At 42.6% G+C, this 23,718-nt stretch overlaps 1 protein-coding gene across 9 annotated transcripts in view; it reads right to left on the bottom strand.

Annotated features, from left to right (window-relative positions):
* The window catches only part of FRYL (FRY like transcription coactivator), a 204,267-nt gene that overhangs the window by 143,899 nt on the left and 36,650 nt on the right, over positions 1 to 23,718 (bottom strand). Inside the window, exon 3 of one of the 9 annotated variants that reach the window (XM_073342097.1) lies at positions 20,331 to 21,093. The exons of 5 other annotated variants lie outside the window; for them this stretch is intronic. In XM_073342097.1, coding sequence (XP_073198198.1) covers positions 20,790 to 21,093 — 304 coding nt within the window. In that variant the 3' untranslated portion in view covers positions 20,331 to 20,789. 3 more of the 9 variants (XM_073342098.1, XR_012158677.1, XR_012158678.1) reach the window with 3 other exon arrangements.

Below are 23,718 nucleotides of genomic sequence, written 5' to 3'. Positions count from 1 at the left end.
TAATTGAGAGAGAAGCAGGAAACTAGTTATCCTGCCTGAGTAGTGAATCTCGTAACGTCAAGTATAAGAAGTCCCTGGCTGCTGCATATGCCTCAGGTATTTTTGGTACTACCAAAGTTGTTTGCGAAGTCGGTACTTCAGACTAAAAACGGTTCTGCAGACAAAGCCAGCAATGGACTTGGTCTCAATAGCACCTCTTGAGGTCCCAGTCGACAACTCAATACTACCAGAGAGTGGTCCTGGGGACCATCCTGCCAAAGATGCCCTAAGCTAGGTACTTGTCCTCTTCTTATGGGAATCTCATAACCCCTGAAGAAGATGACTTCTTGAAAACAGGGGTACCAGACTTCTTCTGATGCTTGTAGGGCACCAGACAGGGAGAGTGATTTCTTCTATCCAGCTCATTTCTGTGCAGGACTCTGCCATGTCTGGCAGTGCACTGCAGAAGCGTGTGGAGCTTGAGTCCTCATGCACAGAGAGGCTTGGTACCAAATGGAGGCACAAAGCCACTGCCATCAGAATGTCCCTGAAACAAACCTCTCATCTCTTTTGGTTCAGGGTTTGAACCCCTTACAGATGGGGTACTTAAGCCTAATATGACCCTCACTCAGGCACTTTAAGCACTTGGAGTGTGAAATGCTGATTGGCATTGACTTATTGCAACCAGAATGGCACCTCAAACCCAGAGGCTTTGGCATGCCCTGGTACAGAGCAAAAGGTTGATGAAAACAAACAAAAAAAAATTCACAAATATAATTAAAAACACAAAACTATGAACAAGTACTACTAAATTAACTATAAACTTTTAAACAAACTATTTATAAATAAACCTTTAGAAATTCACTAAATAGGGAAAGTGAGAGGAGCTAGCTCACACTCTATCCACCATTCAGAAGCAGTGAGAAGAAACCGAGGGGGCTCAGAGCAGCACAAGCACATGGAGGGGGCACATGCTGCCCCAATGGGTACTACTCTGAGAAAGTTTTCCAGCTCTGATGTACAGGCACTCAGACACCTAAAGTGGAATAGATGTGTACAAGCACTCCCAGAAGAACTACCACACCCAACAAACTGGGAACAGGGGGAGGGAATCAAGAAATGTCACACAGGTTTGAACTGCTGGGTTTCCAACTGACTACATAGGAAAAACACTATATAAAGGAAGACTATGACCCCAATTAAGGAGAAGAGCTTCATAAGTTATTAGTTACAGACACAATTTCAAACACAGATTTAAGATCACAAAAGGAATTCACGTAATAAATACTCCCATAGTAATTATTTCCTGCAATGAGTTTAATTGTTGGCTTCAAATTTCAGCTTATTTGCCTTAAGCACTGAAACAGGTATATTACAATATGTACATAAAACAGAACCATAATGGTGACTCTTCAATTCTAACTAATTTGATTCATAAAAACCAAATACAATGTAAGCAATCTTCTTGTATATAAACATCTTGATTTTGCTTGTGTTTTGGTTTTTGCAATTGGCAACATCTGTAGTTAATTAGAAATAATATGATTTGTTTTAAGACAGAAATGTGAAATTGGTTTGCACACAGCATTGAAAAAAGTAACAGTTGTGTCTTCTGTAATTCTCTACCCATCTGTTTACAAAATCAGAAAAATTTATACTTTCTCCTTTTCTTTCGTATTTTAATTTGAAACACTCTACAGAAATTAGAGAGAAAACTTGGAAGTCTCTTTACAAAAATACATTTTAAAATTTTGCTTCCTTCCAGTACGTCTGAATATATTAAACATGGACACAAGAACACACCTGGGCACTTATAGGCACAAGAACACAGCGAATAACATCCTAAGTAATCATATCATGTGTTGTGCCCACAGAGTTCCTATCAACTATGCATTATAAAGAAATCTTTAGTTTGTACCATGGCTGCCAACATAATCTCTCTGGCTAACACTGTCCCACCAAGGTTTGGCAAATTAATTCCAAGTGATTTCAGTCCTAACTACTGTCCTAGGCATTGTGCAATTTCTCCTGCATTGGTGGCCTCCCACCACAAGATGTGTAAATCCAGACAGGGCATTACACTTCGCTGTTCTCCAGCCCTCTGAAGACTTTCCCTTCATTTCTCCAGCATACCTCTGTTTTTCTAGCAGATGTTTTGTTCATTTTTAAGACTTCTGGCTCTTGGGACTGGGTAGGGTTATTGCACAGTCAGCTGGAGGACAGCTATGGTGAGGTTATAGGAGGCAGGCAAGAAATTTAGTTGCAGAGCATATAAAAGCAGCTGCTCAATTGCTGTACATCATTCCTACCTAAAAACAGACCTGTTATTACACCAAATAAGTGTTGAAGATTTGGGGGGTGGGAGGAGAAAGAGCAAAGCAAGCTTGGGAGGAAACCCTAATGTGTGTGTCTATATGGATGTTCAGAGGAAAATGATATTTAGAGAATAAGATAATTAAATTTTGAGCGGAAGTCATCAGGGCTCAAATTAAACTAGATTACAAATCACACCAGGTCAGCAACCTAGTACCCAGGCTGCCATCTTGTGCTCCAGAACAGGAAAATTTATACTTGATTACCTGAAAGTTCCCTTTATTCTAGTACAAAAGTCTAATGACCCCCTTTTGGATCTTTAGCCCCTTTGCAGTTTAGGAGGGAAAAATCAGAGCTATCAGTCACTGGCAGGGAGGGAATGGCCCAGACCCAAAAGACACAGCCAGTTTGAGATAACTGTTGCCAGTTACCCCTATGCAGTGAGGAAACTCTGCCTGCAACTGAGGGGGGGGGGAGACAAAAACAAAACTCCACTCCACTAGCTCAGTCCCTTAATCCTTGTTAATAATGGTCTGGTCCTGCCTTCTGAGTTATGAAAGGATTGGCTGCCCAAATGAGAGATCTGTGAGTCTCCTTGTGAAGAAAAATCCTAATTACACATTTTTTTTTTTTTTAAAAAGCCTCTAGTTCAGGGGTGGGCCCGAGGGCCACATCTGGGAATAGAAATTGTATAGCGGGCCATGAATGCTCACAAAATTGGTGTTGGGGTGTGGGAGGGGGTAAGGCCTCTGGTTGGGGGTGCGGGCTCTAGGGTGGGGTCAGAAATGAGGAGTTCAGGGTGCTTGAGGAGGCTCCAGGCTGGGAGGGGGACATGGGGGGGGATGAGAGCTCCAGCTGGGGGTGCAGGCTCTGGGACTGAGGAGTTTGGGGGGGGGGGGGGAAATCAGGGCTGGGGCAGTGGGACGGGGAGCAGGGGGAGGCTCAGGTATGCAGGCTCTGGGTGGCACTTACCTCAAGCGGCAACTGGAAGAAATGGCATGTCCCTTCTCTGGCTCCTAAGCAAAGGCGCAGCCAGGCAGCTCTGCATGCTGCCCCATCTGCAGGCACCAACTCTGCAGCTCCCATTGGCCACGGTTCCCAAGCAATGGGAGCTGTGGGGGCGGAGCTTGGGGCATGAGCAGAGCTGAGTGCCCTGGCTGCCCCTACGTGTTGGAGACGGAGGGGGGCTATGCGGCTGCTTCCGGGAGCTGTGTGGAGTGGCCCCCAACCCTGCTCCCCGGCTGGAGCACCAGAGCAGGGCAAGCCGCAGACCCGGCTCCACAGCGGGAGCTCAGGGGTTGGATTAAAACAGCTGGCAGGCCAGATCCAACCCACAAGCCGTAGTTTGCCCACCCCTGCTCTAGTTGATGGGGCTGTAAAACAAATTTATAATCTACAATTGCATCTGCCTCAGTCTGCAGCGTCTGAGAGGTGTGAATCGTCCCCATCCATCTCCATGAAAGGTATAGTTAAAACTTCCAGCCTGCAGGTATCTCTGCACTGCCAAAAGAAATGTGTTCTTAACTGTAGTCAGCTAAACTAGGTTAAAATATCATTGAAGATTTGGCTTTTAACTCACATTAGCAGCTCCAGTTAAAGAGGAACCTGGGGTTTAAATGAAGCTACTATCCTGAGTTAAAAGCGGCAGCAAAAGTTACTCACCTTGTGCAGTAATGATGGTTCTTCAAGATGTGTCTCCCTATACTCCACTATAGGTGTGCTTGCATCTCTGTGCTGCTGATTGGAGAACTTCAATACCAGTGTCCGTTAGGCTTGCACATAACCCGTCTTTCATCAAGTCCTGTCACAAGGATAGTCAGGGTGTACAGGATAACCCTGCTCACTTCCTTCTCTATAAAGTCATTGACAAGCATGCCGAAGTAGAGGGGAAGCGGGTGGGTTGTGGAGCACCCATAGGGACATACACCTCAAAGAACCATCATTACTGGACCAGGTGGATAACTTCTTCTTCTAGTAGTGTCCCTAAGGGTGCTCCACTACAGGTGACTCCCGAGCAGTATCCCCTCTGGAGGGCTGGGACTTCAGAGTCAGGTCAGCCCTGTGGAGCCAAAGATGGCATCAGAGGCGGAGTCCCCAGTGATCACATAACGTTCGGCGAAGGTGAGGACTGACGTCCATGTCGCCGTTCTACAGATCTCTGAGATAGGGACATAGGGACATTCTTGAAGGCAACAGATGAGGAGATGGACCTTGTGGAACGTGTACAAACAGCATGTGGAGGGGTCATACAGTTTAAGACTCACTTGGAAAGTTTTGGGGCTGATATTGCCGAGCCCTTGGATCTTTCCGCAATGGAGAGGAAAAGTCTGGGGGGCTTCCTCAAGGCCTTCGTCCTGCCCAGGTAGAAGGCTAGGGACATTCTTGAAGAAGGCAACAGATGAGGAGATGGACCTTGTGGAACGTGTACAAACAGCATGTGGAGGGGTCATACAGTGAATTTGATAACGTTGTCTGATACAGTTTAAGACTCACTTGGAAAGTTTTGGGGCTGATATTGCCGAGCCCTTGGATCTTTCCACAATGGAGAGGAAAAGTCTGGGGGGCTTCCTCAAAGCCTTCGTCCTGCCCAGGTAGAAGGCTAGGACTCTTCTGACACCTAGAGTATGAAATATAGCCTCTCTGTTGTCTCAGTAAGGCTTGCAATAGAAGGTTGGAAGATGAATCAACTGGTTCATGTGAAATGGGGAGGTTACCTCGGGAACAAATTTTGGAGGTGGCCCAAGTCTAACCTAGTCCCAAAAGAATACCGTATGGGGGAAATGTGCCATCAGAGCCATTATTTCCCCTATTATCCTGGACGAAGTAAACGCTGTCAGAAAGGCAGTTTTCATCAAGAGGTAAGCGAGTGAACACGTGGCCACGGGTTTGAAGGGAGGCTTAGTCAGTCCCTTCAGTACCAGGTTTAAGTCCCATGTGGGAATAGGAAGCCGAGGTTGTGGACAGAAGTTTACAACACCCTTTAGGAACCTTTTGGTGGTCCAGGATGACAGCACTTAGTACCCCTCCACGGGATGACAGAAGGCTGTTATAGACACTAGGTGGACTTTAAGAGAGCTTATGGACAGCCCCGATCTTTTTAGTGCCAGTGCATAGTCTAATATGTTTGGAGGAATGGTGGATGTCAGGGAGATTTGTTGAGATGCACACGAAATCTGAAGCCTGGATAATTTTGGCAGGTAAGTACATAGTGTCAAGGATTTTCTGCTGTATGATAATAACCTCTTGCGTCTCCGTTGATCAGGTGTTGGAACCAAGGAGCAATGCCTTGAGGCAGAGAATCATCAAAACTGGATTTAAGGTATGCCCTCTATTCTCTGAAGAGATGCAGAGTGGCCAGGAGCGAGATTGGTGGGCACGTCGAGAGTTGTAACAGATAAGGGTACCAGTCTGTCTCGGCCACATTGGGGCAATCAGAATGATGTGTGCTCCATCACTTTTTCCCCCTACTATTGAAGGTCCTACTGAAGATAAAAGGAGTAAAAAAGTTCCTGTCTCATAGGAGGAGGAGAACATTGCCTAGAGAGTGATGTCCTATGCCTGCTCTGGAGCAATATCATGTTGTACAGGCATTTAGATGTGCACCCCACCCCATGAATGATGTGTCAGTGGTGAGAAGTAACGACAGAGGACTTTTTGCATGAAAGGGATCCCTTTGCAAATGTTGGCTGGGTTTTTACATCAATCTAGGGAAGTTTTTACCCCTAGTGGGTAGTGACGGGGCTTTGTCTAGTTTGTCCCTATCTGGTAGGTAAACCATGCTGAACCACATCTGAAGGCACCACTTGTGGAGTCTGGTATGTGGTATTACCACTGTGCCTGCTGCAAAATGCCCTAAGAGTTGTAGGCAGTGTCTGGCGGATATGTGTGGGCTGTTTTGTATGGTGTCTGTGAATGTGGCCAGAGAGAGAAATCGGTGCTGTGGCAGGAGATATCAATAAACTACAGGGACTGTACTGGAATGAGGGTTGATTTGTGGGTGTTGATCTGTGGGCCAACCTCTGTAAACAAGTTCATTACAGCTTTGGTGACTCATTGAACATCTTGGAGAGACTGGGCTCTGAGGAGGTAACCGTCCAATTAAGGGTAAATCATGATCCCTTGGGAGCATAAGTGGGCAGCCACTACTGAGAGAATTTCAGAAAATACTCTTGAGGCCAAAGATAACCCAAAGGGGAATACCCTCTACTGGTAGTGATCTTGTTCCAGTGAGAATCTGAGAAATTGTGTGAGCGTTAGTAAGACTGAGATGTGAAAATATGCATCCTGGAACTTGAGGGCCGAAAACCAGTCTCCCTGTTCCAACACTAGAATGATCATTGCTAAAGTGACTGACTGACTCCCTCCCTCAGTCCCCCTTCCTCTTGGGTATTAGGAAATACCGAGAGTAAAACCCTTTGCCTTGTAGATGTTACAGTACTGGTTCTGTGGCTCCTAACTGGAGGAGGCAGTCTACCTCTTGTTGTAGTCTTTTGTGAGGAGGGACAGGGATGGTTGTAGAGGAGGAGGCAGGGAGGCAAAATGGATACAGTACCCATGACGAACAATCTCTAGGGCCCTTTGGAATACTGCAAGATGGTGCCAAATGGTTGGGTAGCAATGGTCAATTGTAGCAGTTGTGGGGAGTGCTCTGTCGGCACCTCAACCAACACATCAAAATTGGTGCTTAGACGTGGAAGGCTGGGACAAGGAGGATTGCTGGCCAGATGGTTTACATCTAGAGAATTTAGTTTTCTTCCTCTGTGGCTTGTATTGTTGAGCCAGGTATTGGGAAGTGTGTGGCCTATGCTGGGGCTGCAGACTAAATTTTCTCTTTTGTCCCGGCACGTACATGCCTGGTGAACTGAGAGTGGTCCAAGAATCCTTTGAAGTGCAAAGAGAGGCATTGGTTTTCTCCGCAAAGAGCTTAGTGCCCATCTTGGATAGTTGCCTGCACCTCCTTTGGGAAACCCGACAGGTGGAGCCAAGAGACACATTACATCACCACTGCCATGGAGATAGATCTGGTTGTAGTACTGGCCAAGTCAATGGCAGACTCCAGTGTGGTTTTTGCTACTAGCTGCCCTTCTCGGATGATGGCCTTAAATTGTTCGTGATGCAACCTGGGCAAGGCAGCTGCTCAATAAAACTGTTCAGTTTCAAGTAATTCATATAATCGTATTTCACCATAAGTGCTTGATAGTTGACTATTCAAAACTGAAGCGTGGCCAAATGTATCTTCCTGACAAATAGGTCCAGACACTTCCAGACCCTATCATGGGGAGTGGTCCTCATGGCCACAAGAATTGACCACCAGGATGGAGTTGGGTGAAGAGGTGGGAGAAGAGGAACTCTGTTTCTCTCACTAGAATGCAGTACTTTTTGTCCACTCACTTGCAAGTCGGTGCGAGCAATGCTGGGGTCTGCCAGATGATTCTCGCGAGGTCGAGAAGAGCTTTAATTGACAGGGAGGGCCATTTTTGAGGAAAATGAATGGAGGATGTCCAGGAGCTTGTGGTGCATATCCTTGACTTCCTCCAGAGGTATCGGGAGAGAGTCAGCCTCTCTCTTCACGAGGTCCTGGAATAAGCAAAAATCATCCACCAGGAATGGGGATGGGGGGGAGGGTGCGGTATGACAGTCTCGTATGGAGAAGGAGGAGAATATAGTTTTTGGAGTCACCACCTCCTCAGCATTGCCCTCACACTCCTCAGAGATTCCCTCGGAGGGCTCTGAACCCCTGGATGCCATAGCTGAGGAAGCATGTCTCAAAGACTCATGGGTGGGACCAGAAGCTCCACAGGCATGGTGGTAGTATGCAGTCCAGGGGTCCCAGTATCACCACTGGGGTGGCAGTGGCATGGAGCCCAGTGGTGGTGCTCATCGATGGCTGTACCAGGACCATGGCTGTACTCAGGTGGAGCCATCTGAGAATATGCCCGGGGGGCCGTGCTGGTATCAAGTACCATAGGGTGCTTGGGAGGAGTACTGAGATATCCCCTCCTCCAGTTCACTGAGTCCGCACTCCAGAGTGAGGGAACATGGCAAGGCAGCGGGGAAAACTCCCATTCTGGGTGGAGACTCAGATCCTGGCGCCGAGGAGAGGAGAGACTGGTACATCAGTTACATGGAAGTCCCTCAAATGCCAGAATTCCAGCAGTGCCAACCGTCTCAGTTCCACGGGGAGGGGCAGGGGGAGGGAGTGTTGAGATCTTATCCACACTAGCCATTCAGGTACCAGATGAGGCATTGGTACCGATGGGACACTGCATACCAGTAATTCTTGGAGTGTTTGCTCCTATCCTTCACCATAGTTGTTGTTGAATTGGTGCCCGTGCCCATTGGGTCTGTGGGTGTGCCAGTGGCACCTGCTGCCTTGAGCCATGGGTAGCGGGCTTGGCCTGTCTCAGTGCTGATGAGGATACCGAGGATACCAAACATGCTGGAAATGGTTTGCAGCTAGCTCATGGCTCAGGGACTTCGTGCTCTCTTTTTCGACTTGTGGGGTCTACAGCTGATTTCCTCACCCATGGCCTTTGGATGTTGAGGGTTATGGGGAAGACTCATGTTTTCATGGAGACTCTTGGCACAGGTCCAGAGGAGGTCTGAGAGCTACCACCATGCATATAGTCTTCTGCCTCAGCTCTCTGTCCTTGAGAGACGAAGGTCTAAGCTGCTGGCAGAGAGCGCACTTTTGAGGAACATGTCCTTGCCCAAGGCAAGAAATGCACTGTGAGTGTGTGTCTGTGATGGGGCTAGCCTCATTGGGCGGGAAAGGGTCCCCAATGAGAACGAACACGAACACAAACACACGCGCATGCACTTACTTTAGAATATTAGGACAAAAATAAAAGACACTAGAGTAATTACTACTAAAAACTAGGCTCTAGGCTAAAAAGAAATGATGAGATAATAATCAATAATGACTGCTTATAGCTCTGTTTCTAGCCAGGGCAGTTGAGAAGAAACTGAGGGAGGTTAGCCCTCATGCACTAAACTAGCTATGTGGCAAGGTATGAGGAGAGATGGCACGTGTCTGGGATTAATGGACATTGCTACCAAAGTTCTCTGATCAGCAGTGCAGAGATGCAAGCACACTTACAGTGGAGCACCAACAGGGACACAACTGGAAGAATTGCAGAGTCTTGACTGCTATTTTAACCATAGTTAAGAATACCTTTGTTAGTGGGAGGTGAGGGGTTAGAAGACAAAGTGAATGACAAAACCAGGGATACCAAAAAGAATGCAGAATTCATTTTGTAGTTAAATAAACTTTCTATAACCTTAGTTCCATGATTCTTTATTTTAGTTCTGAAGTTACCCAGCTGGAACCCAAATATATTGTTCCTTCATATTTATTGTTTAAAGTTATTCAAATCAGACAGAGTGACATACCTTGAAATGAGGGGTATTTGAGAGGTATGGCATTAACTTAGCTAGCCAGTCAGGATGATTTAAAATGTCAACACTGAAGCAAATTCACTACTAAAAAAGCATGTAAGGAGTGGGACAATCATAATACAAGATTATTTGTACAATATACCATGAGTGATATTTCATTTTAGTGCTGTGAGAGGGCAACACCTGGGAAAGTACCTCATTTAACTCCACCCAGCAAAACAGATCCATGGAGCCAAAAGGCCAGTGGGAAAGAGTGGAGCATCTGAGACCAATCCCACACAGACAGTGGAGATTAAATACAAGCACAACTCTCCAACTAGACCACCCTTTCCACTCAACAGCAGAAGGGGTATGATCTGCTCTAGAGATGGGTGTGGTGTTAGGAGGATTCTTCCTTGGCTCTAATAGTTAATGATCTTCTTTGTGCTAGACATTGGCTGCAGATTTCTATTTGTACATCACTGCATCAGTTACACATGGTTCAAGTTTTTCTTCATAAACTTGAGGGTTAAAAAAAGTTTAAGATTCTGATATCAGAAAACAAGAAAATAGGGCCCCAGGCATATACCTGTTATGCATATAGGTCTTAATCAATTATTTTTATGGGTGTATCTGAACCCCATCGAGAAGGGCAAAGCCTCTGGAGCACAGCAGATCATGTCTGCAGTTCTATAAAATAATCCCATTTTATAGAACTGCACATTGCATTATGAATAGCATCTCATTTTGGCATCTCCAGTAGGCAGAGCTTAGTCTGAGTACAGTTCAGGTTGTGAGCACTATCAGTTTCAGGGTAACTGCACCTGTATTTCCCTCACTGTGGTACACTAACGGCACCCACTTTAGGCTCCCAGCCATCACCCCTCTTGGGTGTCTCACTTACTTCTAATGAGAGGTTCTTTAAGGTTGCCCGCTCCCTACCTACATAGTGATATTCCCAGTAAGACAGACTGCCCTAAAAGGTCAACATCTGCACATTGTTTTCTCTCCAGTGGCTATGACCAGCATATTCCTGCAGTTATAAAAGTTATGACACAGCTCTTTCTAAGATGGCACATTTATTAAGCTGAAAGCATTACAGAGAAAACATTAAAAACCATAGAAGAACCTACCCACACGCTAAAAAGCTTACCAGAGATCATTCATCTGTTTTATGGGGCCCTAGTAGATTAAGTCTTCCAATCCCTCTACAAGGATTGGGGGCCCCTCTGGGACAGAAGGTTCTATTTACTGGATCAGAATCAGTTTAAACTCAGGCTATTTATTCAACAGCCTTTTCTTTTTCTGTTGAGCTCTGGCGTATCCAGTTTGTATTAGTATATGCGAGCATCTCTAGGTAGTGGTATTTCTCTGAAGATATTACAACCTGAATGAATTTGCCTAATCACCAGACTGTTCTCTCCCTTGAAATTACAGACAATCCCTGGCCCACAATGATACACACACTTAATACAGTAAGATCTCCCAAAAGATATTGCAGGAAATTGCACTGATACAAGTGGAGCTTGGGAGAGTACCACTACTTTCCCTCCCTCCCCAATTTGAGCCCTGGTTTCACTATTTGGGAGAAGAGAATTGACTTCTAAAGGATGAGGGATACTAGGGTATAGGCAAAGAACATACAAGATTTTATTTGGGGTGTGGGAACACACAGGGAAGGATCCTAGATAATTGGGGAAGGGGTGGAGGGAATCAAAAGTAGGACAAAAAACAGGAAGTCTGGAGGCCCCACTGATGTACAGAGGTGGAGGAGCTCAACACTGCTACCTTTCTAGTGGAGAAAGTGTGTAGATGCCCTCTGAAAACACAAGAAGGAGGGACTGGGGGTAGGGGGAGGGGGAAACAGGCCTACTTCTGCTCACTGAAGACAGTGGAGAAAAGGAAGAGGGAAGGGTCTGCAGGTGTTGGGCCTTCCCATAAGAAAGGAAGGCATTTCTTAGGGGAGGAGTGTTTGTTTGAGGAGGGAGGGGCTCTCCCTGGCTTCCAGCTGCTTAGCTGTACACCCAACCTGCGAATTTACATTCATATTTAAACTGCTTAAGAATTCCTCTGGATGCATAGTAACCTAAACCTACCTCACTGCCACACATCACGAGCTACTTGTCACTCTAGAGCAGTGGGTCTCAACCTTTCCAGACTACTGTACCCTTTCAGGAATCCGATTAGTCTTGCATACTCCGAAGTTACACCTCACTTAAAAACTACTTGCTTACAAAATCAGACATAAAAATACAAAAAAAAAAAAAGTGTCACAGTACACTATTACTGAAAAATTGCGTACTTTCTCATTTTTACCATATAATTATAAAATAAATCAATTGGGATATAAATACTGTACTTACATTTCAGTGTATAGTACATAGAGTAGCATAAACAAGTCACTGTCTACATGAAATTTTTGTTTGTGCTGACTTCACTAGTGCTTTTTACGTAGTCTGTTGTAAAACTAGGCAAATATGTAGATGAGTTGATGTACTGCCTGGAAGACCTCTGTGTACCCCAAGAGTTCACAAACCCCTGGTTGAGAACCACTGCTCTAGAGCCTGGGCTTCTTTGTAGACTTGTCCCAGGAAACATTTGAAATATTAACTTTTAAGCTGTACCTATATACCTCAGAAGAAAAAAAGCACCTAGGATTTCCCTAGCTATATATTTACAATTATTGAATGATTGAAAATAATAACAGCTGAACCAGAAAACAGAACCATCTCAACATCCATATTCCTTTTTCAAATGGTCAGTGTTACCCGCATTTAACAAATATAAATCTCTCTGAATCTTCTGATAAGGAGAGAGACATAAATGTGAAGTCCACAGGACCTTTCGTCATTATACTTTCTCTGATCCATCTTTGGGGAAAAGTTTATATATAATCAGAGATAAATAGGCTTCCTTGAAAAAAAAACTGAAGCTATGTTTATGAAATATTTTGTGTATGGATTTTCTCTTAATAAAAGTTTTCATAGATTCATAGATATTTAGGTCAGAAGGGACCATTATGATCATCTAGTCTGACCTCCTGCACAATGCAGGCCACAGAATTTCACCCACCACTCCTAAAAAAGACCTCACACCTATATCTGTGCTATTGAAGTCCTCAAATTGTAGTTTGAAGACCTCAAGGAGCAGAGAATCCTCCAGCAAGTGACCCGTGCCCCATGCTACAGAGGAAGGCGAAAAACCTCCAGGGCCTTCCAATCTGCCCTGGAGGAAAATTCCTTCCCGACTCCAAATATGGCGATCAGCTAAACCCGAGCATATGGGCAAGATTCATCAGCCAGATACTACAGAAAATTCTTTCCCGGGTAACTTGGATCTTCCCCATCTAAAAACCCTTGTTTACTTGTAACTGGTCATGAAAATCCTAATTTGTAAATTTGTCTAATCCCAATTAAATCATATCTTTTCTCATCAGGAATTTGTAGATCAAAATTGATTAAGCAGTAACAAAATGTATGGCAGGAAACCGAATAAAGCAGCGGATTAAAAAGTGCACCTTAAATTCTTTGAATCAGAACACAGTGAAGTTCATCTTGAAAGCATCACTAGTAAATCTGCTTTCAAGTCACATGATCCATCAGTGTACATTAGTATTTTAAGATTTTCTTTTGGTCCTTATCCTGTTTATTTACTTCATTCCATCATCACTGGCACAACACTGACTTTTTCCTTTTTCCCTTTTCCCTTTTGTTTCTCTTTCTATATCTGTTGCAATTAAAAAAAAGTATAAGCCAATTTAGTTTATAACTAGCTCCTCCTTAAAACACACACCTAGATTTGTCAACTAAACACACACACACACACACAGTAACTCCTCACTTAACGTCCTCCCGCTTAACATTGTTTCAAAGTTACGTCGCTGCTCAATTAGGGAACATGCTCATTTAAAGTTGTGCAATGCTCCCTTATAATGTTGTTTGGCTGCCTGCTCTGTCCACTGCCTGTAAGATTTTGTGGAACAGCAGCGACTTTACGAAGGAGCATTGCACATGTTCCTCTTCTCTGTCTCCTCCCCCTCCCTCCCAGCACTTCCCCCACCACCAAACTGCACTTAGAACTTTCTGTGGGGGAAGGAGCAGGGATGCGGCATGCTCCGGAGAGGAGGTGGAGTGGGGATGGGAAGAGGCGGGCCTGGAGCATCCACTGGCAAAGTCGGGGCCTGTTCTTCTCCGGGTAAACTGCCACTGCTGCTGCAGGGAAGGTGTGTCCTAGCGTCCTTGCCTTTAGTGGGCTGTGCCTTTGTTGGGAAGCCAGGAGCACTTCCCAACCACAGCACAGCACATAATGCTTTTTGTCTGCCCCCAAAAAATTTCTTTGGAACCTAACCTCCCACATTTACATTAAATATTATGGGAAAATTGGATTCGTTTATCATCATTTCACATAACTACAATGTTAAGTGAGGAGTTACTGTATATATAAACCTAATGAAATGCACTCAAAGAAAGTAAATCTATTTCTGTAGTATGATGTTATTTTGAGCCATTTATCCAGTTGACATAGTGAGATACTTAAAGGAACTAACATTGTGTAAAAAAGTTTTCCCAAGCATTAAATTACTTTAAAAGATCTTAACATGGTGTGCAACCTGAGTTACTTAAATTATAGTTCATTATTAGTTTCCAAAATATTAAATCCTGACTATTGTCTGTCTGTTCCGATTAACAGTATCAGGCAATTGATCTAAGTACATTATGTAAAGGTAAAAATGTACAGTAAACATTTCCAACAGTCTTTAATATACTATAGTAAGGTTGAGCTTCTACTACAATGAATAATCCACATAGCCACCTTTTGACTTGTCAGTTTTTTTATATATATAAAAACTCTATCTGTGGAAATAGAGGTGGTTAGGGACTATTTAGAAAAGCTGGACGTGCACAAGTCCATGGGGCCGGATGCGTTGCATCCGAGAGTGCTGAAGGAATTGGCGGCTGTGATTGCAGAGCCATTGGCCATTATCTTTGAAAACTCGTGGCGAACCGGGGAAGTCCCGGATGACTGGAAAAAGGCTAATGTAGTGCCAATCTTTAAAAAAGGGAAGAAGGAGGATCCTGGGAACTACAGGCCAGTCAGCCTCACCTCAGTCCCTGGAAAAATCATGGAGCAGGTCCTCAAAGAATCAATCCTGATGCACTTGCATGAGAGGAAAGCGATCAGGAACAGCCAGCATGGATTCACCAAGGGAAGGTCATGCCTGACTAATCTAATCGCCTTTTATGATGAGATTACTGGTTCTGTGGATGAAGGGAAAGCAGTGGATGTATTGTTTCTTGACTTTAGCAAAGCTTTTGACACGGTCTCCCACAGTATTCTTGTCAGCAAGTTAAGGAAGTATGGGCTGGATGAATGCACTATAAGGTGGGTAGAAAGCTAGCTAGATTGTCGGGCTCAACGGGTAGTGATCAATGGCTCCATGTCTAGTTGGCAGCCGGTATCAAGTGGAGTGCCCCAAGGGTCGGTCCTGGGGCCGGTTTTGTTCAATATCTTCATAAATGATCTGGAGGATGGTGTGGATTGCACTCTCAGCAAATTTGCGGATGATACTAAACTGGGAGGAGTGGTAGATACGCTGGAGGGGAGGGATAGGATACAGAAGGACCTAGACAAATTGGAGGATTGGGCCAAAAGAAATCTGATGAGGTTCAATAAAGATAAGTGCAGGGTCCTGCACTTAGGATGGAAGAATCCAATGCACCGCTACAGACTAGGGACCGAATGGCTAGGCAGCAGTTCTGCGGAAAAGGACGTAGGGGTGACAGTGGACGAGAAGCTGGATATGAGTCAGCAGTGTGCCCTTGTTGCCAAGAAGGCCAATGGCATTTTGGGATGTATAAGTAGGGGCATAGTGAGCAGATCGAGGGACGTGATCGTTCCCTTCTATTCGACATTGGTGAGGCCTCATCTGGAGTACTGTGTCCAGTTTTGGGCCCCACACTACAAGAAGGATGTGGATAAATTGGAGAGAGTCCAGCGAAGGGCAACAAAAATGATTAGGGGTCTAGAACACATGACTTATGAGGAGAGGCTGAGGGAGCTGGGATTGTTTAGCCTGCAGAAGAGAAGAATGAGGGGGGATTTGATAGCTGCTTTCAACTACCTGAAAGGGGGTTCCAAAGAGGATGGCTCTAGACTGTTCTCAATGGTAGCAGTTGACAGAACGAGGAGTAATGGTCTCAAGTTGCAGTGGGGGAGGTTTAGATTGGATACTAGGAAAAACTTGTTCACTAGGAGGGTGGTGAAACACTGGAATGCGTTACCTAGGGAGGTGGTAGAATCTCCTTCCTTAGAGGTTTTTAAGGTCAGGCTTGACAAAGCCCTGGCTGGGATGATTTAACTGGGAATTGGTCCTGCTTCGAGCAGCGGGTTGGACTAGATGACCTTCAGGGGTCCCTTCCAACCCTGATATTCTATGATTCTATGATTCAATACACTTTTGACTGATACTATTCAAGTATCATTTTCCCCAAAGTTTTACGTACATTTAAAAAGTTATTTGAATGACCTAAGGTTTAGCTCAACATAAAATCTCTGAAAGAAGTTATATCTGCATTTTCAGTGAGCTGTATAACAGGTCCATTAAAAATGCAGGCAGGCAGTCTGTCTAGTGGGAAAAATCTCAATTTCTGCAAAACACATGCATCAATTACTTACACTTTACTCACTTACCTGTGTCTTTCATTTTAGAAGTGTTTGCATTATTATTTAATATCAGAAGGAATGGATACACAAGAGCAAACATAAAATAAACTGTAAGACATTTGAGAAGTTGGTTAAAAGAGTAAGAGCTATATCATATTTATTATTTAATAAAATGCATCCAGTTCAATACAGTGTAAGCCAAGAATAATTAAAATTTTTTATGTTTCAAGTGCCTGAGAAATAACAGTTCTTATCTTGAGGTTAAATATAGGAGTACAATGCTTTCCTATATCCAGTACAAGTTCTTGAGAAGTTCAAGGTGTCCCTCTCCATTTTGTAGCTTTCAAAACTCTTATTTGGCTGGTGCTCTAGTCATCCTTCCACCAGACCTCCGTTTCTCTCAACAGCATCCCCAACAATCTCTAGGCCTTTCACACAAGATCTTCTAAACATCTTCTCCCCAAGCCACTTTCCTTGAATTTTTTTTTTTAAGCCTGTCCACTGAGATGCAGGCAGGAAACCTAACTTTAGCCACAAACATTAAACAAACAGTTGTAAGATGCTAAAGCATCAAACAAACAGTTGTAAGAGGTTATCAACATTCATTGTACGTCAGAGATGACATGATCTTTGCTAATAGTACTACTTCATCCTCATCAAACTGAAATAACAAAGCAGTAGGAGAATTTAGCTGAAATCCCAACCCTATGATTCATGATGGATGCTATCAAAATACATAAAACACTGGCACTGCCATACAAACTCAGACTGGAAGAAACAGATTTAATAAAAAAAAAAAAAATCAATTGAGGCTCCATGGAGAAACTACCAACAGTCCAGGATCCAATTTTAATTGTGGTCCTATGAAACATAAGAATATAAACATGGCCATGCTGCGTCAGACCAAATGACGCATCTAGACCAATATCCTGTTTTCTAGGAGTGGCCAGTGCCAAATGTTTCAGAGGGAATGAGCAGGTCTTCAAAGAATTTATAAAGACAAGGATTTATTGAGAACTATGAGCTACCTCCCACTCACTGCTTGGAATCATACTTGTGTGCACTATTTAGTTTAAGAAAGCAAGTTTGTTCATTCAGTTGGACTGAAATCAAAACATTTCAGTACTAAGCATTCAGTATCATCCTGCTTCATTAAAAGTAACTCTTTTCACAGAGTATTCTGCATATAAAAAGGCATTTATCGCAATCTCTTACCTCTGAATAGCAGATATGCCCAACTTGCAAAATATAAGGGCTACTGTACATTTTGGGCATGATCCTGAAATTACCACACACACACAATCCCACTGGAGCTCAGCAGACGAGGTTTTGTAGGCTTGAGCCCTTGAAATTTGACTTCCCCCACCTCATTTTTGTCATGGCTTGCTCCATCTAGCAGAAATGGACTGCAATAAATGATTGGGGTACTTGCAAGTGAAAAAAGTTAAGTATGTTTACATTGCCATCGATCCACTTATTTAATACACACACACCCCAACCATACTAGATGTTATAAAATAGTATGTCATCAAGAGTCTAATAAGTATCAGGCCAAGTAATTCCTCCTGCTTATAATCCTATAAAGTACAGTATATTCAAAAATCACAATCGCAGTTAAAAGTTGTCTGCATCTTTCTGTTTTCCCTTAGAACATTTGTTACTATGGATAATGAAACAGATTTGTATAATAAACTTAACAGATTAACAGCATATGCTCTTATTACAGAAAAGTCAACTATTTTTATTTTTGGATAGTAATTCAGGACAGGGACTTCTTTTCATACGCGTTTATACACCATGTAGCAGTTTTGGGGACCCAAAACTGAACTGAACTCTCTGGGCACTGCAACAGTACAGACTATATATATATATAATTTCATACAATTCTTCATTCTCTGTCTTGCAAGTGACCACTTGTTCTTATCTAAAAACTACCCACAGTAACATTTTTATTTTAAGCCTACAACTGCTCAGCCAGAGTAAGTAGCTGGTCATTTTTTCAGATGCGTTAAGTCAGTTACGATCCAGCCTTCAGATCCTCAACTGATGAAGTAAGAAAATACATATATTGCCAAAAAAAATACAACCAGAAGTGGTGAGGAGGGAGGTTGTCACGCGGTTAATCACAGTAAATATTTTACAGGTTTCAGAGTAGCAGCCGTGTTAGTCTGTATTCGCAAAAAGAAAAGGAGTACTTGTGGCACCTTAGAGACTAACCAATTTATTTGAGCATAAGCTTTCGTGAGCTACAGCTCACTTCAATCGGATGCATTTTTTTTAGTAAATATTTGGCAACTGGATGGGGAGTGATAAGACACTCATCGGGTGGGTGGTCATTACAATCTTCCTTTGGCGTGCTCAGTGGCAAGATCTACCCTCTCATAACCCTCTTTCCTTGCCACAGGCAAGAGAAACCAATGGCCACATTCACTCCTGACAATAAGGAAAAAGAAGCAAGAGAAGGCAGAGAGAAGGAGGGAGAATGCATGCCCCTGCATGTGTGAAAGCCCATCTAGCTATCTCAGAACTTCTTTGCCAAAAAAGTGCTAGTCTTAATTAAAATGGGACATTTTTGGTAAAATAAATTTTTAAACAAACATTCTTAATAAGGAGATAATTAGTTTTTCTGAAAGAAGTCTGGAGATTGCCACTGATCTACTCTGGAGGCCTTGGTTATCCTTCTGTAGCAGAAAAAGTCTTGACTGCCTCCAGTTGATGACAAGAAGACGGAAAGCCCACAGTTTGTAATAATTTAAAAGAACTTACTCCAGACCAGTGGTTCTCAACCTGTGGCCCGTGGGCAGCTTGAGCACAGTCAGCACAGAGCTGCAGCCCATGTGACATCCTCAGGGCCATTGAGGTAGAATTGGATGCAGCCCACATAACACATTATGGGTCGCATATGTGGCCCACAATGGTAATTAGGTTGAGAACCACTCCTCCAGTTGGTATAATTTTGATAATCTACCTATATTGTTTCTTAATCACACTAAAAGCTCTCATCACAAAAAGCATTAGTAGCAAGGGCACAGCCAATGCTAGATCTTCCTTCAGAATATTTTTTGTGACTGCATTCATGATCTCAAAATGTTTACCTTCATAAAAAGCTATCATAGAATAAGTTTTTGTATACAACTTGTATATAAAGCAGCTAAACCAAATGTTTGTGTGTCTTCCATCCAAATAATGTAATTGCAGTCATTTTTTCTTGTCACAGAGCCCACGTTATGTACTGAAGCAGCACTCAAGAGGCCTCAAATGAAGATCAGGACTATAGAATGCTAAGCAATATACAAATACATGAGAAGAAAGTCCCCATTCCATTTCTCTTTATCAGGAAAGATTTATCCTTAAATATTGGTGCTTGCCTCTTCATTCAAAATCTCAAATATAATTAAAAACATTCTTAGAAGGTTTATTTGAACCTTTCATTTGAAAAGACTGAATATTTATTTAGCTTTTTTGACAGACTGTCCCCAATTTTAATTACTTCCCATAATTCTTTTTAACCTTGTCCTTAATTTCAAATGTAGAGAGCTGGGAGAGGAGACGTATGCTGACAACTGTAATTACAGATTACAGTATACCATCTGCTAAAAAAGTGCTTTATAAATGGTACTGAGCTGTAACAATGTTCTCAATCAAGCCTCACCTGTGTAAAATCTAGATTTTTGTGCTGATAAGGCAATGTTTTCTATGTGTAGTCAAATTTATCAACACTGTGCTGATTTCACATTTTTAGCAGGAACTGCAGCTACAGTCAGGATGCTAGACCAACTGAAAGAAATATGCAAGTTTCCCACTCAGGAATTTAAGGGGGGAAATTTTAGTTTCATTTATCCTAGGTTAATACTCATTACTAGAATAAAGGCATATGTGGTCAAAAAAAAAAAAAAAAGGCAATCTTATGTCTTACTACTCAGAGAAATTGATCTTAAATATATCTGGTGATCAATGAAATGTGTTACTAATTAATATAGTGAAAAACTAAAACAATGTCAAGTTCACATTTTATTAAGATAATGTTGAAGTAAAAAGAAAACGGTACAGAGTTTAAGCATAGAAGTTTCTGGTGATCAGGGAATAAGGTACAGATTATCAAGGGGTGCGAAATTCGGTTTAGGAACAGGTGGCGTAAGGAATACATAATCTGCAATCTCCCCGATTGGGGGTAAAAGTTTAACGGGTCAAAGTACAGACATTGAGATATGGGGGTATGTTGTCCATATAATGGCTATGTTCAGGTGTGGAGTAAAATGAGTGGATACGATGATGAGGATGGATCAACCCTCATTTGGTGGGATTTAGTGTTCAGTGAGTTTATGGTTCCAGTTCATATGGCCCAATGGAAAAAGTCTCTCAGCCCCTTTCCCATAGTTGACGCATTATGTCGTACCGGCTCACACCTCCTGGTACTGTCGGTGGCTGGTGATGTGTTCGATGTAGATGTCCCTGGACTATCGGATGGTGTCTGAGACCATGAGGCGCCGCATGAGCAGTACATAGCGTCGACCGATCCCATAGGTCCGCAGCACACGCTCGTTGCAGGGGTCCCAAGCGCCGACCATCAGGGCATCCATCTGCACCTCGTAGCCCTTCGTTCTCAGGGTGTCGGCCAGGGGAGCGTATTTTTCCAGCTTACGAGCTCGGGTTTCACGGAAGGCCGGGGTCCTGTTCTCGAAGGAGACTGTGATGTCGACGAGGATGATCTTTTTCTGGGTCTCGTCAGGTCGCAATCGGCTGTCAGTACCGGGGATGGCACTACAGTCAATAGCAGTTTCCTCAATCTCCCCATTTTACCTCTACCAGCAGTATAGTGTTCATAACCAAATCACTAATTTTATTATGACATTCTATTTTTAGCTTTTTATATTTTTTTTTATATTATGGTATCATTCATAGCATACTAGAGGCTCTTCACACAATCCCTGTCCTAAAAATTTACATCCTATAATATCACACAATAGAATTTACACTACAACCTCTGTTGCAACCTTTATCTTTAAGTAAGTATTGTCATTACACTTCACAGATTATGGTTTAAATAGTAATGAATCTATTTGGAAAAAATACACTAGATGTATTTATTTAGTACCTTTTTAAAAGGTATCATGTGTTTTTGTTAAGATGTTAGTTTTGTTCTGCTTAAGAAAAAAGTATATTCAGAGCTGTAAAAAGTAGCGTGTAACACAAGAATACCAGTGTTTCCCTTTGCCTAGGAGTAGGTGGCAAAGGGAATATTTAGAATGTCTCAGTCTATAAAACAGTGTATTCCATCTACAGTAAACGGCTAAACCTGAATAATAACTGTTTTACTCTTTAATATGTTTTAGTGAAATAACAGGGCAGCAGGGAGAAAACCAAGATATGACCCTAAGGGATGAAATCATCGGAAGGGAGAACACCTACAGTTCTTCCACATGGCCTAATGGGGACACTGATCTGTGGAGCAGCAGCATCATAAGTTACAAAAGGAAGATAGTCACTAGTTCTCCAGTTATGAAGCAAATCTTTACATTAAAGCAGTCAGTGAGGAAGGAGAAATTACAGTAAAATGGAAAGAAGAAAAAAGTTGAGGAAATATTAGGTTAAAACTAAGTAAATATGTTGGGATCAGGAAGCTTCTTAGCATAAACCATTCTGGAAAGCTTCAGAGCAAAGGAATCTTTCAACTTATGAAAGCTAACCAAAAAAAATACGTTTCATTATGACATGAAACCAACAAAGCCACATTAATACTAATTTTTAAGATATATAGGAAAAAGCAGCAGCACATACATTTGTGCCATAAAGTAAACTACTTTAGATGAAAAACAGTAACAAAAGCTGTACATGTGCAATGTATATCTCCCCTACATAAAAAGTTTCAGAGGCTGACCTCTACTGGTCAATTAAGCACAGTGCTTAAAAGACACAGTTAAAAACAGAAACAAAACAAAAAACAAAACAAAAACCACCAAAACCCTGGATCTTTGGGTCAGGAAACAGATTATTTTGAGATTGCATTTACAAGAGAATGTTATAGGACTTTAAACAAAATTCTTAGTTACTTTCAGTGCTGACTGAAGTGAGGCATCTAAATGAAATTTCTCATAGATCAAACAGATTATAGGCAAGGCTAAGATTTAGATATAGGTATTTCTGGTAAAAGTCATAGACAGGTCACGGGCAACAAATAAAAATTCATAGCCCGTGACCTAGCCATGACGTTTACCAAAAATATGCATGACAAAATCTCTACTTCTGGGGCCCTGCTGCGAAGGGTGGTTTTCAACCTTTTTTCATTTGCAGACCCCTAAAAATTTTGAATCGAGGTGTGGACTTCTTTGGAAATCTTAGACATAGTCTATGGACCGCTAGGGGTCCATGGACCATGGGTTGAAAACCACTGTTCAAGCTGATCAAACACAAAGACTGAGTTCTATTCCTGATTGCCACAGGGCCTGTGGCAGCCTCAGCAAGACATGTAATTTCTCTGTACCTCAGTTTTTCCCCATCTGGAAGAGGATGATAATTATGAAAAAGTTTTCCAACTATGTTAAGATCTTCAGGTGAAAAAGGTACAATATAAACATGAAAAGTATGAAAAAAAACCACCTACAAAGCAAGAACATTTTGAAGTTAATTTGTTTGTTTACACAGAATATCTTCTCATCTGAATCCCAAAAGCAAACTTTTTTTACCTTGCTCCTTCCCTAACTCACTTTAATCAGTGCCCAACCAACCAGGGGAGTAAGGGACAAGGACCAGTTATAACTGCAGGGCTACTACAGGGTGGTTCAGTGTAGTACCAGGTAATCCAGTTTAGAGAACTTTTAAAAATATTATACCTGGGTTAGGGACTTTGGGCTCAACTCTCCACTGACTTGCACCTTCTGTAGAAATGTATACCTGTGCTAAGTGAATATAGAAACAAATGTTACTATTCTGAACAAGAAGCCTCTTGTGCACACCTTGCACAGGTATAAGAGACTGCATGAAGTTCAAGGCTCTAGAAAAAGTAAAATGTGGCGAGGCTACTTATCTGGAACATGTTATACCATTTATAGGACTGTACACATTAACTGCATCAACCATGTTATTAAATTACTAACTCTCAGTAGAATTATACATAAAACTGCAAAATTATGGCATGTATAAGGGTGGGGTTTGAAATATATATGTATTGAGAACACGCAATAGCAATATTTTTTTTCTTTAACTACAGATATTTGGCTTACAGAGTTACAGTCTTCACCAGTAGCACATGTAAAATTGTTGGCAGATAATGTAAGCTCTGCAACCCGAAGTCAAGAGTACACGGAACTCATACATTCAAATTTTAATTTTATAATAATTCAAAAGTTATCCAGGCAACCTTAGTATAAGTCCTATGGAGTTCTAAGC

The sequence above is a fragment of the Lepidochelys kempii genome, chromosome 4, assembly GCF_965140265.1.
Source record: "Lepidochelys kempii isolate rLepKem1 chromosome 4, rLepKem1.hap2, whole genome shotgun sequence".
In the NCBI taxonomy this organism is placed as follows: domain Eukaryota; kingdom Metazoa; phylum Chordata; order Testudines; family Cheloniidae; genus Lepidochelys; species Lepidochelys kempii.
The sequence above is the reverse complement of the archived record's forward strand: the minus strand, read 5'-3'. Positions and strand labels throughout refer to the sequence as shown.